Source organism: Echinococcus granulosus (assembly GCF_000524195.1).
Source record: "Echinococcus granulosus chromosome Unknown EG_S00004, whole genome shotgun sequence".
NCBI lineage: Eukaryota > Metazoa > Platyhelminthes > Cestoda > Cyclophyllidea > Taeniidae > Echinococcus > Echinococcus granulosus.
Genome location: NW_020170384.1, coordinates 204,221 through 217,461, shown reverse-complemented (window position 1 = coordinate 217,461; position 13,241 = coordinate 204,221). Strand labels below are relative to the sequence as shown.

Below are 13,241 nucleotides of genomic sequence, written 5' to 3'. Positions count from 1 at the left end.
TTTTCCCTTATTTGTTCCTTGCCGAAGGCCCATCAATCACTCTTGAAGTCCACCCAGTAGAACTTTACTTGTTTGAGAAGGCCTCAAAAGCAACCCGAATTGATCAGTCGGTCAGTTGGAAGTTCTATTTCTAAAAGACAACAGGAGGTTAGACGGCAGGATCCACGGAAGATCTGCCCATATGACCTCGATGATACTTCCCCGAGTGCTATTTGCCGTCTTGACATTTAGATGATTAGACAGTAACGAGGGTAGTTGGGGCTAAGCTGCTTGCTTTTGAGGGCAAAAGGCGTTATTTAAGTGTAATCTGCAAGCGTGTTTCTCTTGGGAAAATGTTGCAGATTCTAATGGTGGGCATTGCAATGAATAACTCACTTTATATATTCTATAGTTATTTATTTCCCATAATAACGCCCTACGAACTCTGCTGGTTACCTTCTAGTTGATGGTTTTACAGGCATGCTTGGAAAATTCAGTACAGCTTAGTTGTTACAAAACAAGTCTATCTGGTATTGACCGCTTCTCCCATTGATGCTTTTGGTTAAAACACCCCTCCACTTTTAGTTTTTGCCTTTGCTGAGTGGTAAAAAGACAAAGTTACCGATTCTCTTTAATTAAATTTTAAAATAGCTTTTTGGGTTTGCTTTCTTATTTGTTGGATAGTGCACACCTACGGGTAGTTAGGAGCTCTCTGCTGTCAATAGGCATATCCTGAAATAGCTTGGAATCTTCACTACATTCAACCAGAATCAATTGAGTAATATCACTGAAGCAAACAAGACGTTTTAAATGAAGGAGCCCGAACGCTTTTTTAGCCAATAGTTTCAGTTATCCTGATCACTCAGCATAATGAGGGACTTCATGTGTACGTCCCTTTTGAGCCATTCTTTTGCTGCAAAATTGACGTTGTGGCAGCTGTGATGCCACCGGCGCTTAAATCCACTCTGGCTGATACTGCCTGCAGTCAAATTAGCGACTTTTATTTCACTTGGGAAGCTCTGTTTTACTTTCTTCCTATCGTGCTTACGATAAAAATATATGAATTAGATTTGAACCCCTATTCATATCCTGAAATATCCGGAATTGCGATCATTTCTTTGAAAAAATAAAGTACAATCTGTAAATGCGAAGTATGGGGTGTTTCATTAACCTATTCCTAATGCTCTAAACGGTTTTGCACTCTGTCCACTCTTGTTATTGTAACTCTTCTTCTTACACAGGAAACCAGTCTCAGAGTGGAAAATTATTTTTTTTGGTAAATCCTCTTTTCCCTAAAATTGCCTTGGTATTTGCCTGGTGGAAATTGCGTGGCAAGTCTTGTTGGAACATATCGCATTGGAGGACATTTTGCGTATCCCCCAACAGGATTGAATTTCGTGACACTACCTTACCGACAAAACCCATTGATAATGTGGTTATGTTGCCTGCTTTTATTCTCCACCTCGGTTGTTCCGCCCTCGTTACTAAATCTTGATGAATAATCATTGAAGTCGTCCATATTACGGCGATTTTTTGACCTAAGTGGAAAACTTTACTGGTTCAACCATTTTTAAAGCATTTTCGCGGTCAGCAAAATTCGGACCGAGTGAAGCACAACTTTTTACGGCATTGTTTTGCGAGGTTATCAGGTACTTCTGCATTCGAAGCTTTGACATATCGCTCCAAAGTATGCCAAATGTCCATTCCCGATTGTGCTCATGATTAAACGGTAAAAAACTACTTTACTGTCACTTTTTTCTGTATAGCACGACCATAGGTTCTCTGGTGACTCGAATTCATTCGTATGGATTATTCTATCAGAAGTATTCCATTTCATTTACTAATTGATACTGTTGAGAAGCCTATTGATAGTACTGGTACTAGTCAAACTGAATAATGTTCCCATATCAGTCTCACCGTTAGGCTACGCTACCTTCATAGAGGCTGAACCATGCTGCATTCAGTCAGCTTTTAGCAAATGTGATAGAGCTCTTCCATGAACTGTGGATAAGCTTTCTGAAGGCATTAACTCCAAATAAGGTTATGAGTAAATAAACTGTTTTTATGCTTCACAATACTTGGCTTTTCAATCATTTTGATCCCTTTTCCAATAACTTCATGGATAGAAAGTTCTGAGAAAAAATTACAAATAGCCGATACCGCTCCTCTACGGTTACATGTAATCAATCTTTCTCAAAAATAAAAGCCTCACAAACCACCGATTCCGTCAATAATGTTGTTCTTTGGCAGGATATCAAAACGCTTTACCATTGGAGTAATCGTGGAATAGTGATGAGTGATTCATGTCGAAATAATGGAAGTAGGTGGCACAAGTAGATATACAATTCTGTACAGGGTGGAGTTCCATTGAGCGCTACAGGTGAGTTAGCTAATAAATGTGCGAGACCCAATTTCTTTAGGCAATGTAGTTGGCAATCTCATATAGGAATGATTGCAGTCGAAAGAGTTAGACTAACAAAAACCTAATGACCCCTCAACCTAGATTTTACAGAACAGTAAAGTCAATACACTCTCATTCATTTCAACCTTAGCATGAAATCATTTTCCTTATAACGTCAAGATTCATGTTTGAAGCGATTGATACATTTGGTAAATCTGAGACGCCGATGATGGATAGCGAGTGGGTAGGTCTCGAGATGTGGCTTTCAGCACTTTTTTCCAGCGAAATTACTGGAACTTTCTCGCCTTCTCAATTTAATTATTTAAAGTACCTCTTCCGCATTCATGAGTATTTGCGATTCAATGAGACTAGCTTGCCACAACTTTACTGAAGTATAATCCAGACTTATTGTGAGGCTGTCTTTTGTTACTTTGACAGCTAAATTTGTCCACATCACTTAGGTGAGTAAACACTCATATAAAAGCCAAAGTAGGAGACATGTGGTATCCTAAAAACCTTTGATGTTACTGATTATACAAAAGAAAAACAAAAATACGTTAGGTTTTATCACACACGCACAAAAAACAGGAGGCGCGGTCATAGGAATTCGGACTGAGGCGATTCATTGGTCTCCTTGTTCCTTTGACTAGATAAAAATTTCCTCCGCAGTTTACAGACTGCGCCCCAGATTCGCAGCACAGACCCACCCCTAAAGTATGAAATACTACGAATCAGTCACGCAACTCGTGGTCCCAATCAATTCTATAAAAAGTTTTATGTATGCACTTTGCTATCCGTATGTTTTTGTAGTAATAACTAACAATTTCAGAGCGAGTCAAGAAAACTGCCTCAATCAAAGCGGAGTACTGAATACTTGATATCAACTATGTGGAACAAAAGTGTAAAGCGTTAACAACTATTATATTCGTATTCGCGCTCATTCATATATGAAATGCAATACTAGATGTTTTGAAGCATTTTATACGCGCCAAACTCCCAATATCTCGTCCAGACACTTCTGTCTTAAATCATCCTTTAAAAAATAATTGAATGCTCAGTGGAACATGGCTTAGGTTAGCTTATCGTTGTTGAAAAGCCTATAAGAGCGTTTTTAACCTCCGTTACTTGCCTGAGCCCCAGCCTCCAGAGATCGTCCTTTGTAATCAACTCGAGGAAGTCATCCTGGTCGATTTGGTGATTGGTAATCTGAATGTAATGAAGACGGTAAAGCATTACCAGAATTCATGCAGTAATATGGGGATTAAAGGAATAGCCTACTTGTTCAATGTCACTTATGGGGATTTCAAGTTCGGTTAGCCACTCTACAAGGGAAGGAAATCCAGTGGAGATCCCTGCATAGGTATGGGCTCCCCCGTAAACACCGAGAGCGGGCAGTGCAAGTGCGTCGGTCAAAGATAATGAAGATTTGCTGAAGATGTTGGTAAAAATAGAAATTAGTTCCCCGATGGATCTAGAGCATAAACAGCTGCTTTTGTATCGTAATACACTTTTATGTTTAAAGTAAGCACAAAATTGGCATCTTGTAAGCGCGATACAAATCAGCAGCTTTCATCAAGCTATTTGTGAAAAAAGTTTACGAAACAAGTGACATTTGTACAGATCATAAACGACGTGAAGCTGATAGCTCGGTAGATATTATCAGAAACTGATCGTAGAAATTACCGCGGTGCTCTGAGTAAACTCACGCGAGTCGTTCTAGCGCAGCGATATAAGCCTCCCTCCTTTCAAGTTCACTTTGAAGTAGTTGGTTGTAATTCCGAGTTACTTCCTTCAGTTCTTCGGTGATTCTTAAAGAAATAGACGAAATAGAAAAAAAATTTGAACAGAAGGCATTTTGATACATTTGGATACACACCCCCTATACATCCAGTTTAGTCGGGTGGTTGGAAATATAAAATATTCAGGGACGGATTCTTCAGGCCAGAGCCAGAGTCCTGATCATTTCATGGAATATCCGTCAACTTACATGATGCTTCCACGAAGCCTCTTCGTATGTGTCGAATTATCCCATTATTATTGTGATCAAACATGCAGGATTTCCAATGTGTCGATATTACTTTCTCGAAATCCACACCCAACCTACACATTGTAGCTTAACTTCGTTCATGAAATAAATACTGTGCATGATATAATTCTGCTGTTTTACAAAACAATCTTCACATTTTATATTACGGATTTTTTTTTACCACGAAGATAAAAACTACAGTGAAGAACCTCAATAAAAGGTTTATAGTAAGATCTTAGGAGAAAGTGATAATCAGACTATCTGACTACCCGAAATCTCTAAAGGCCAAATTCACAAAGTTGAAGTGATACCGTAAAGCATCATTGATCGGTTACCGCATTTCCGTCTCACAACGCTTTCACGAAAATGGATCAAACACATATCCTGAATGTGAAAATGCGTTGGTAACTGCGTACTATAGTTCAAGAAAATGGTTCTACATGGTTTCAAATAAATTCGTATGGGTGAGTTGAATCCGGCCACTCGAAAAAATAGCAATGCATGAATCTGCCAACGTTTGATTATTTTGCTGCCACACACATCCATACGGATAGAATATATGCTTCCATCTGAGGAAACATCGGTACGAAAGGTCACGCAATGACATACTGGGCATTGATGTACTTCAAATCGCTCAGTTCAGATGTGTCATGGCTATGCTGGTGACGTCTTTCCAAATTGGACGAGGAGGTGCCGCTGAGTGGCATGATGGCGCGTTTCACATAGCGCAGCGGGTAGGCGTTGCGACGAAGTTGTGTACGGCGCCCGATAAGGCCACGAGCAGGGGAGGTTTGATCGGAGGCTCGGCGATTCGTGGTGTAGCTGACTTCATCGGAGTCGGCGCCAGTCAGCTGCGAATCGGCCGGTGAGATCAATGAGGCTGGCGTGGAGGACTCCTGCAATACGGAGGCCTGTCCGGAGTCAGGCAAGGCGCTCGGCGACACAATCTGCACGTGGCGTGTCGGGCGCAACCATGGCGAAGCGACCGTGCCTTCCGTAGCAAAGAATGTTGTTGGGGCCTGAGGGGGAACGAAGCTTCGCACTCGCAGAGGTGCGTGGCGACTTGGCTCCAGATGCATCCGCTGACCAGCACTTATTGTCTTGGTGCGCCGAAGAACAGTAGATTGCTCTTGCACTAAAGAATACAAAACGATCCAAGCAAATGATGTATCACAGTATGGTTTATTTTCAAGTGAATTTGCTTGTCGCGCTCTGTTGAACGCATAGGAATTTATTTTACTCCGGGTTAAAACATTAAAGTGATAAACCGACTAACTTAATTCATTCATAAAGTTAATTGTGCGAAAGTAGATTGTTCACAGAGAAGAAGTATTAAGGCAATATTGAGATAAGGTAATGTTAGCAACTTGGCGATGATAACGACCAGTTTGAAAGACTATGAAGTCTTGGCATTCAATGATGAGAATGCGTTAATTTTTAGGAACTCTCTTTGGCTTCTCGTTCTCCTGATTACAGATTGAATTTTAATGAATTTCAGTGCATTTTTTTTCGGCGCACAGATAACTGGAACTAGGGGTGCATTATTTGCATAAGTGAAAATATATCCCATTGCAAACATAGGTTATTTAATAGCAAATTAGCCAACTCAAGGGTGGACTTTCATGAAACCCAAATACTTTTTATTCTAATACAGAGATATCCTATGCTCTGCGGTGGGAAGTTTGAAAGTGCAAACACTTTTACAATCGTTCACATAGGCTTACAGGGGAGCTGATCGATGGCCTTTCCAGCAATATCATTGATCAATGTAATCCAAGTGAGCATTTCATGCGGTTTCTTCTGGCACTGACCACCGTCCCTGAGGGGTTCAGGCAATCTGCGAGTGACAACGTACCAGGCCCTTTCAATAAAGGCCACAAGTTGTTGGATCACATTTTCGGGGAATGTCATCTCACTAACCCCTGGCTGAATAGTGAGCCTCTGCTGCTGCAGGATTCTACTGATCACGGCGACAAAGGTGAACTCGCAAACTGGCTGGACCTTGTCGAAGGAGAAGGAGGTGGAGATTCGTCGTGGAAGACTGCCCAGCGTAGGTGCGTGGCATGACTTGGGATTTGGCGTAACCGTGGCGTTTCGGATGGTGGATTTCAGAAGGCGATTCAATGATTGCAGCGAATCACCGCCATCCAGAGTGTCGATCAAAAAATCAAACATGCACTAGGTAGAGAGACAATGTTTACGTTTACTGAGAGAAGTTAGAATAGTATCGCCTAGTGCCTTACACAATCAAGAGCATCCACGCAAATATGGATATTGCCTCATTATCTTGGCAGAGATAATTCATTGAACCCCAAACTCCAAAATCCCCAAGGACTTAATTTTCAGTCAAATTTGTAAAAAAGTTAACCTTGTGCCGTGAATAAATGAATGATGCCGATATGTTTCGATTTCGATAACGATTATTTCATGAACACCAAGTATACCTGCAGCATAGGCCGTCTTAGAATATGCTAACAAATATCTGAAGGAGAAAAACGAAGGATACTGATAGTCTATACTATGTTGTAAAAGTTTGCCAAAATTTCTAAAATATGGCACTATCAAAATAGTTGCTAATTTATTGGAATTTGGGAATATCATGAAATGAATCTGTATTTATCGATAATAAGGCGATTTCTGTGATATGGTGCGTCAGTGAGTAGAATATTCGGAGATTAGAACTGTCCATTTCACTGTTCCGTTAGGTTTCCCGAAATGTATTAAAAATAACAGGCAGCACAGCATAAATTCATGACCTCAATCAAATCGTGCTCGTTGTGTTCACGGGAGGACGGGATCATTTCTGAGGAGATTTTGGGGGAGGTCGTAGAGGCGCCGTCCATATCACTAGAGGGATTGCGGGAGAGGGATCCCGCAGGTTTAGGAAGACGGGCGGAGCCAATGGTCTGCTCCACCCACCAATTCACCACACTCGTCTTTGACTGCATTAGGGCTGACGAGAGCTGTTTCTTCGCCTCGTCCATCTAAAACCTCAGTATCGAAGAAGACATTATGAAGCCGGTAAATAGGAAAATGAAGCATCTTGACCGGTCTTACATGGTACTAGCCCAAAAAAATCTGATGACTTATCAAAAACAATTGCCGGTACACGGAGTTCATACCAAATCAAAATAATGAGAAAGAACATTGCACTGCTTCGGATCAAAATCATAGCTTCTCAACCTGGAAATTGGACATCGGTGGGTGTAGTCTGAAGTAACATGGATCTGTTTGTTGTGACAATGGGAGACTCACATTGGATATCTTAAAAGAAACCGTTCCCAGTTAACGGAGGTTTTGAAACCACAGTCGGGATACCATGAACCAGTCAATGAGCCTGACAATGTTTTCAGTCAAAAGGCCAGCCACTTAAATATATGAACTTACACTCTTAATGACGTTGAAATTCTCGGGGGACTGAATGCTACCACTGAAGGGAGAGGGGAGGGAGATCTTAGAAGTGGTCAGCATGTCACTGTTGTAGGTAGTGGCGGAGGGGGGACTGCGGAGGGCCTCCTCAGTCGGACCGAAGAGCTCCGCCCCTCCAGGGGTACCCCCGTAAGATGCACGCTCCCGTGAGTGGCACTGCTCGGGCCGCCGACCCATTGCCGTCGTGGTGTTGACGTGCGTCGGCAAATCCAAGGTCTTCAGTGGTGATAGCTCCTGCTGTGAGCCCTGCAGGATTGGCGCCGTTTGACTTGTGGCGCTCGAGAGGGTTCGTGTGTGAGAGAAGAGTGTATTGGAGACTTTGCTAAGATGTGTTCGGTCTGTTTGGGGATGCAAATGGGAGAATAGCATCATAATGGCCGTGATGCCATACGGAAATGTGACAATTTTTCACGCTTATAAAGTTGTGTTACTAGAGACGGAACCTATTATGGAAGTTAAAAGAAAGCAAGACTTCTAGCCCCCATCTATTACAGTTGCATATAAAAATGCGCGGGTTCTTCAGTCTCCACGATTCGCATCTGTACTCGCCGGACTTTAGTGCATGTTGATAACAAAACCTTGAGGAATGCCCAGAACTCAAATAAGAAAATATTTTGGAAGTGGAACAGAATTTAATAACTTTGATGCCGGTAATTCATTCACTGCAAGGACCCAGTCAATGTAAATTAGTTACGTGCAAGCACAAATAGGAAAATGAATACTATTTTTTCGATGGCGTTCTGGCTAACGCATGAAATCACAACAATCAAAAAGGATTCTTTATCATCAAAGCAAAAGACTATGCAAGATGGGTATATCAGTGAGTAAAAAAGTGTGCCCCTAAGAACCATTCAAGTAACCCTAAAAGGTTATCCAATGTTTACCACATTTTTATTTAGAGCAAACTTGTGAAATGGTTGCAACGAACATCATATATCGAATAATCTAGCAAATAAGTTAACATTTTTTCCTAAAATAAGTGATAGTTTGTAAAAGATGAGGTTGCAATTTGGTGGCATGAAATATACTTACACGGCGACGCGCTGAAAGGAGTGACTTTTCTTCTTTCACTCTGATTCTCAGAAAGGAGCCTAAATATGGCAGAAGTTATTACTCAGTAAGTGAAAGGGTAATGTACTAAGTGTGGCACCAGTAATGTGATGAAATATTAACGGATACCCTATTTTAGAAAATGCCTGGAAAGCCACGTCCACTTTTAATCTTAAAAAGAATGATAGGGGTTCGCATGCACCTCTCATACGAATGAAGCATACCAAAACTAAAAATTTGTACGTAGAAAGGTATTGAGACACAGTAACGAAAGGTCAAGAAACCCAGTAGTCGAGATGTTAAAAAAGGACTGTCGCCTATTTACGCCTAAGTAATCGAAAATCCGAAGGCTCTCTAATAATTACTCAAGCCGTTTGCAGTGCAAATCAGGGGTAAATGGATCAAAGGGTTGTTTTGAACCACATTGTACCTTTGAATTAAAGCCCTACACGAAATTCTCTGGTAGTGTAAACACAGTACAGATTTCAAGGGAACTTACAGCGGAAGTGCCTCTGCCTGGTGTTATAGCTGGCGAAGTAGTCTTACATTCTTTAGCGGAAGGGAAATGTGCAAACTGTGTGTACGCAAACCGAATATTTGCTACCTGGTAGCCTATGCAGTGACTGAACTCGTAAAGGATATTTACAACCAAGGGTTAATGTTCTGAACGGTTGTCAAATCACACATTTCTTATGTGTAGCATTTTGTGATCGATGCAATTGCAACAATTTCAGATGCAGAAAATACTTGATGGGTTTAGTGCTCTAAATGAAGGAAACCTAGTGCCGTTACCTATTTTAAGTCAGTACTCATCTTAAATCGTCGTAAAGCATCTAAACTGAAGCATTTTAGATGGAAATCCAAAGGGGGCTCGGAAATATTTGCAGTTTTATTAAAAATAATGAAGAATTGGAACCCTTTGTGGTACTATAGCACCCGTTTAGCGAAACAACACCAAAAATCAAAGTTGGTTCCAGAAGAATACGCAGTTTCAATTATATACTTCTCCAAAAAGCGATTCTTCACCCTCCCACCATTAACAAAGATCTGAATATTCCAAAGTTTTTGAACGCAAGAGAATCTGCCTAAGTGGATTTTGAGACAATCTCAGTTGCTATGATTAAACCCGCTTGATATGTTGAGCTTCGAGGCATGCCGTTCAGACGTAGAAAAAAGGACCAACAAGACATTGAAGTGAATACCAGCTGCAGCTGAGGTGCTTGGGCTGAAATTTGCTAGTGTTTTAGAAGTAGATCCACTCTACCAGTTGCACCATTTAGTTTATCTTAATTATTCGACCTCGGGAACCCCCTCCCCCCTTTTTTTCAACTTCCAAAACGCGTATATTCACATGAAGGCGATACTTTCAAAGTGTACCGAAATTATTTTTTATCACTATTGATGGCGCCAAAGTGATCAAATAAGGAAGCTCTGGTACCGAGTAGTGAATTATCACAAAATATTGTATTACCGAGTCTGCAACACCACTGAATGAAAGAAAAACAACTTCATAAAAATTTTCCCACTAAAACGAGCAACAAGGTGTAGGAAATCAAACCAGATACTCAGTTGTCTAGGACAGACGAAGGTCATAAAAGATTACACACCTTTAATTGCAAAATCTACAGAGAAAACAACTGGATATTTGGACCCAACACACGACGCCCTTGACTCGCTGCTGGCCAATACACTGACTGCATGAATTAAATTACAACTAGATCATGATCCCTTATGCTAGAAACATAAACAATTCTTGTTAAACTATTACGCCAATTCTAATTTAACTATAGATCCAATTTCTAGCGTTTTGGTTTTATTGTGCATAGGCAAATCTTAGAAACGCACTTTTGCATTTGACCGGTACCGGTTAGATTAAGCGGGGCAACGGAATCGGGAGGCCTTGCTAAAATAAAAGAATTCCTCAATGAAACCGTGGCATTAGTTTGAAGAGGAACAAAATGTTAAGTGGACAAAGAAAAGGAGCTTAAACATTGCATAGCGTACCGAACTTCCACCTGTAAACTTGAATACTTAACCTATAATCAACTGCTTTGCTTCTTATGGTAGAAGGCTACCTGAGTAGGCCCTTAAATACAGTTTTTGAACATTTAATTTAATGTATTGAAAACTGGAAAGAAGTGAAACGTTACACATACATGCACAATGATCAAAGTAGGTAAAAAGCGTTCAGCAAGAGAATAAAGTGAATGAATTTCAGGTAGCCGTTAACTGTACAACGTGCTTCATCCAATGGCTGACTAAATTGGCCAAAACCTAAGATTCCCTTTTCATTGTTTCGTTGCTTTTAAATTAAGACTTTAGGACAATAATGAATCCATTGTTAACAGTTTACAGCACGCTGATGCTTGAATAGGTTGCATAAATGAGGTGGGATTTCAGTACTGCGGAGTGTCATACAATTTGTGATGCCGAATAAGTCAACTATGTCAGAACAAGTTGTAAAATTACATACAAATTCGAACTTGACAATGCAAATATGATTAAAGTTAACTATGATTAAGCTAGATGAAGTACTCGCGTGACACTGATTGAGATAAATAATGATAAAATGAGGATACAAATCACCTTTGATAAAATCATTTGCGAATTTGGTTATCATGAATTGAATATCCCGAATAAAAGTGCCTAGACTATGACCATTAGCAGCCATATAGTTCGTTCGAGCATCCATAGAAAACACAAACCAAAATTTAAGGCCATAATGTTGGGAAATGTTAATCAAAATGTGCTTGCAATTGTCGGCATAAGCCAATGACACTAAGTATTTTTTATGACTAAAAAGTACTATCAAACCGTAGGGCAGAGGATGATCAGAGACCAATAAACGACTTAATGGCTATAACCGTACGTTATCCATCAAGCTGCTAGGAGGGCTGGGTTTATAGCCCAACACTAATAGCTTGGACATCATAGTTTTATCGAACTAGTTATGTTCAATGATGAAAGCAAGCAAACAAATGAAGGCTTGAAAAACTTACAGGCCTTGTTGCAGCAGCATAGAAGATTCAAGGGACGAAAATGCAAATTTTTACCCATTCCCCTTAGACACGGGCATTCTTAAAATAACTGCCGATATGTGAATCTCGATCACTACTATGTGTTGCTGCCCTTTTCTGATGCTTTCGAAATAAAAGTAAAAGAAGAGTACTAGACTATGGTGTTTGTGCTTATGTGCGTAGGCTAGCAACACGGATCCAGAGTTGAATTTTTGCCAAGGCTGAATCATTATTGGAAAGTTTGAAGGTACAAAATTTACACAAGAAAAATGCAGCTTGATGAAATACGTGAGACCTGGATACTGTGAGATAGGGCACCAGAATGTGAGAATCAGTTGCAGCCTTGTACCTATTTGACAAAGCAGTGGTCCCCTCTGGAGAGCGATGACCTTGAGTTAACAAATTCACATTAACATCAGCTGCGTTTTCTGAAAATAATGGTTTATACAAAAAATTGAGACAGTTTACTGCTATTCCAAACCTTTACTCATACAATTTAGCTACTCCCAGGTACTGGAATCACTAGGAAATTTGTTTTAGCATAAGTGATTATTCGAACCGCTTTGTGAAGAAGTGCTCTTGATCAAAGAATTTCAGAAATATATTCAAGGTGGAATAATTATGAGCAAAAATGACAAGGTGAAAGTAAATATATTTTGACATAAAATAAGTTACACAAGTACTTACGTGAGGTACCTCTCTTTGCCTGAGGTCTGCCCTTGTGCCTTTTGTACCTAATATTAAAATAAATGAATATGAATGATAATTAAATGGATGTGTCCTAAGAGGGCATTCGGTTATAAATAATGCACAGTACAGAAGACCTTATTTATGAAAAAGTGAACAGGGAACAGCACCTGAAGAACTTATCCACGAATACTAATTGAAAGAGAATATATAATGCAATTTAATGTTCAGTGCTTCGGGTAAGATTGCAAAAAAGAACAAATTTTCTTTAGAATCTTAATAGTAGTTTTATGCAACAGACTCACGTTGAGATTTAAATCACAATGTTTTTCAACAATGAATAAAATATCAACACAAACACGTGCAGAACAACTAGTACACTGCGCAAGAATATTTCCCACTCGCTTTGCTAGGATAAAAGCCGCATTTCTACTGATTAATGACAGGATAAGCTTACTAAAGGTTACATTTCATCACCTCCCTGTACTGTACCAGTTAAATCCAAGACAAAACTTGATGGAAAACAAAATAATGCATAACAGTCAGGGAATACTTGATGCAAAATCATTAAAACACATTTTGTTAGTTGAATTGTGCAGGCGATAAGTGAAAGTAGCATTGTTCATTACCAAAATTTTAAATGTTACCCTGT

The 13,241-nt window shown here is 40.0% G+C and overlaps 2 protein-coding genes across 2 annotated transcripts in view; one reads left to right on the top strand and one right to left on the bottom strand. All coding sequences in view use genetic code 11, as the record gives it.

Moving 5' to 3' along the window:
• EGR_01026 (FGFR1 oncogene partner) overlaps nt 1–1,979 on the top strand; it is a gene marked incomplete at both ends in the record, with an annotated part of 7,092 nt that extends 5,113 nt beyond the window's left edge. Inside the window, one exon of the mRNA XM_024490275.1 lies at nt 1,903–1,979. Within this exon, the coding sequence (XP_024355094.1) occupies nt 1,903–1,979 (77 nt within the window). The remainder of the gene's footprint in view (nt 1–1,902) is intronic.
• A 1,475-nt stretch (nt 1,980–3,454) lies between these two features.
• On the bottom strand, nt 3,455–8,204 carry EGR_01025 (hypothetical protein; the record flags this gene model as incomplete). Its single annotated transcript, XM_024490274.1, has 7 exons — nt 3,455–3,586; nt 3,659–3,809; nt 4,087–4,188; nt 5,016–5,541; nt 6,131–6,584; nt 7,163–7,390; nt 7,794–8,204. The coding sequence occupies 7 exons, from the start codon at nt 8,202–8,204 to the stop codon at nt 3,455–3,457; spliced, it is 2,004 nt and encodes a 667-aa protein (XP_024355093.1).
• Between the last annotated feature and the right edge of the window lie 5,037 nt (nt 8,205–13,241).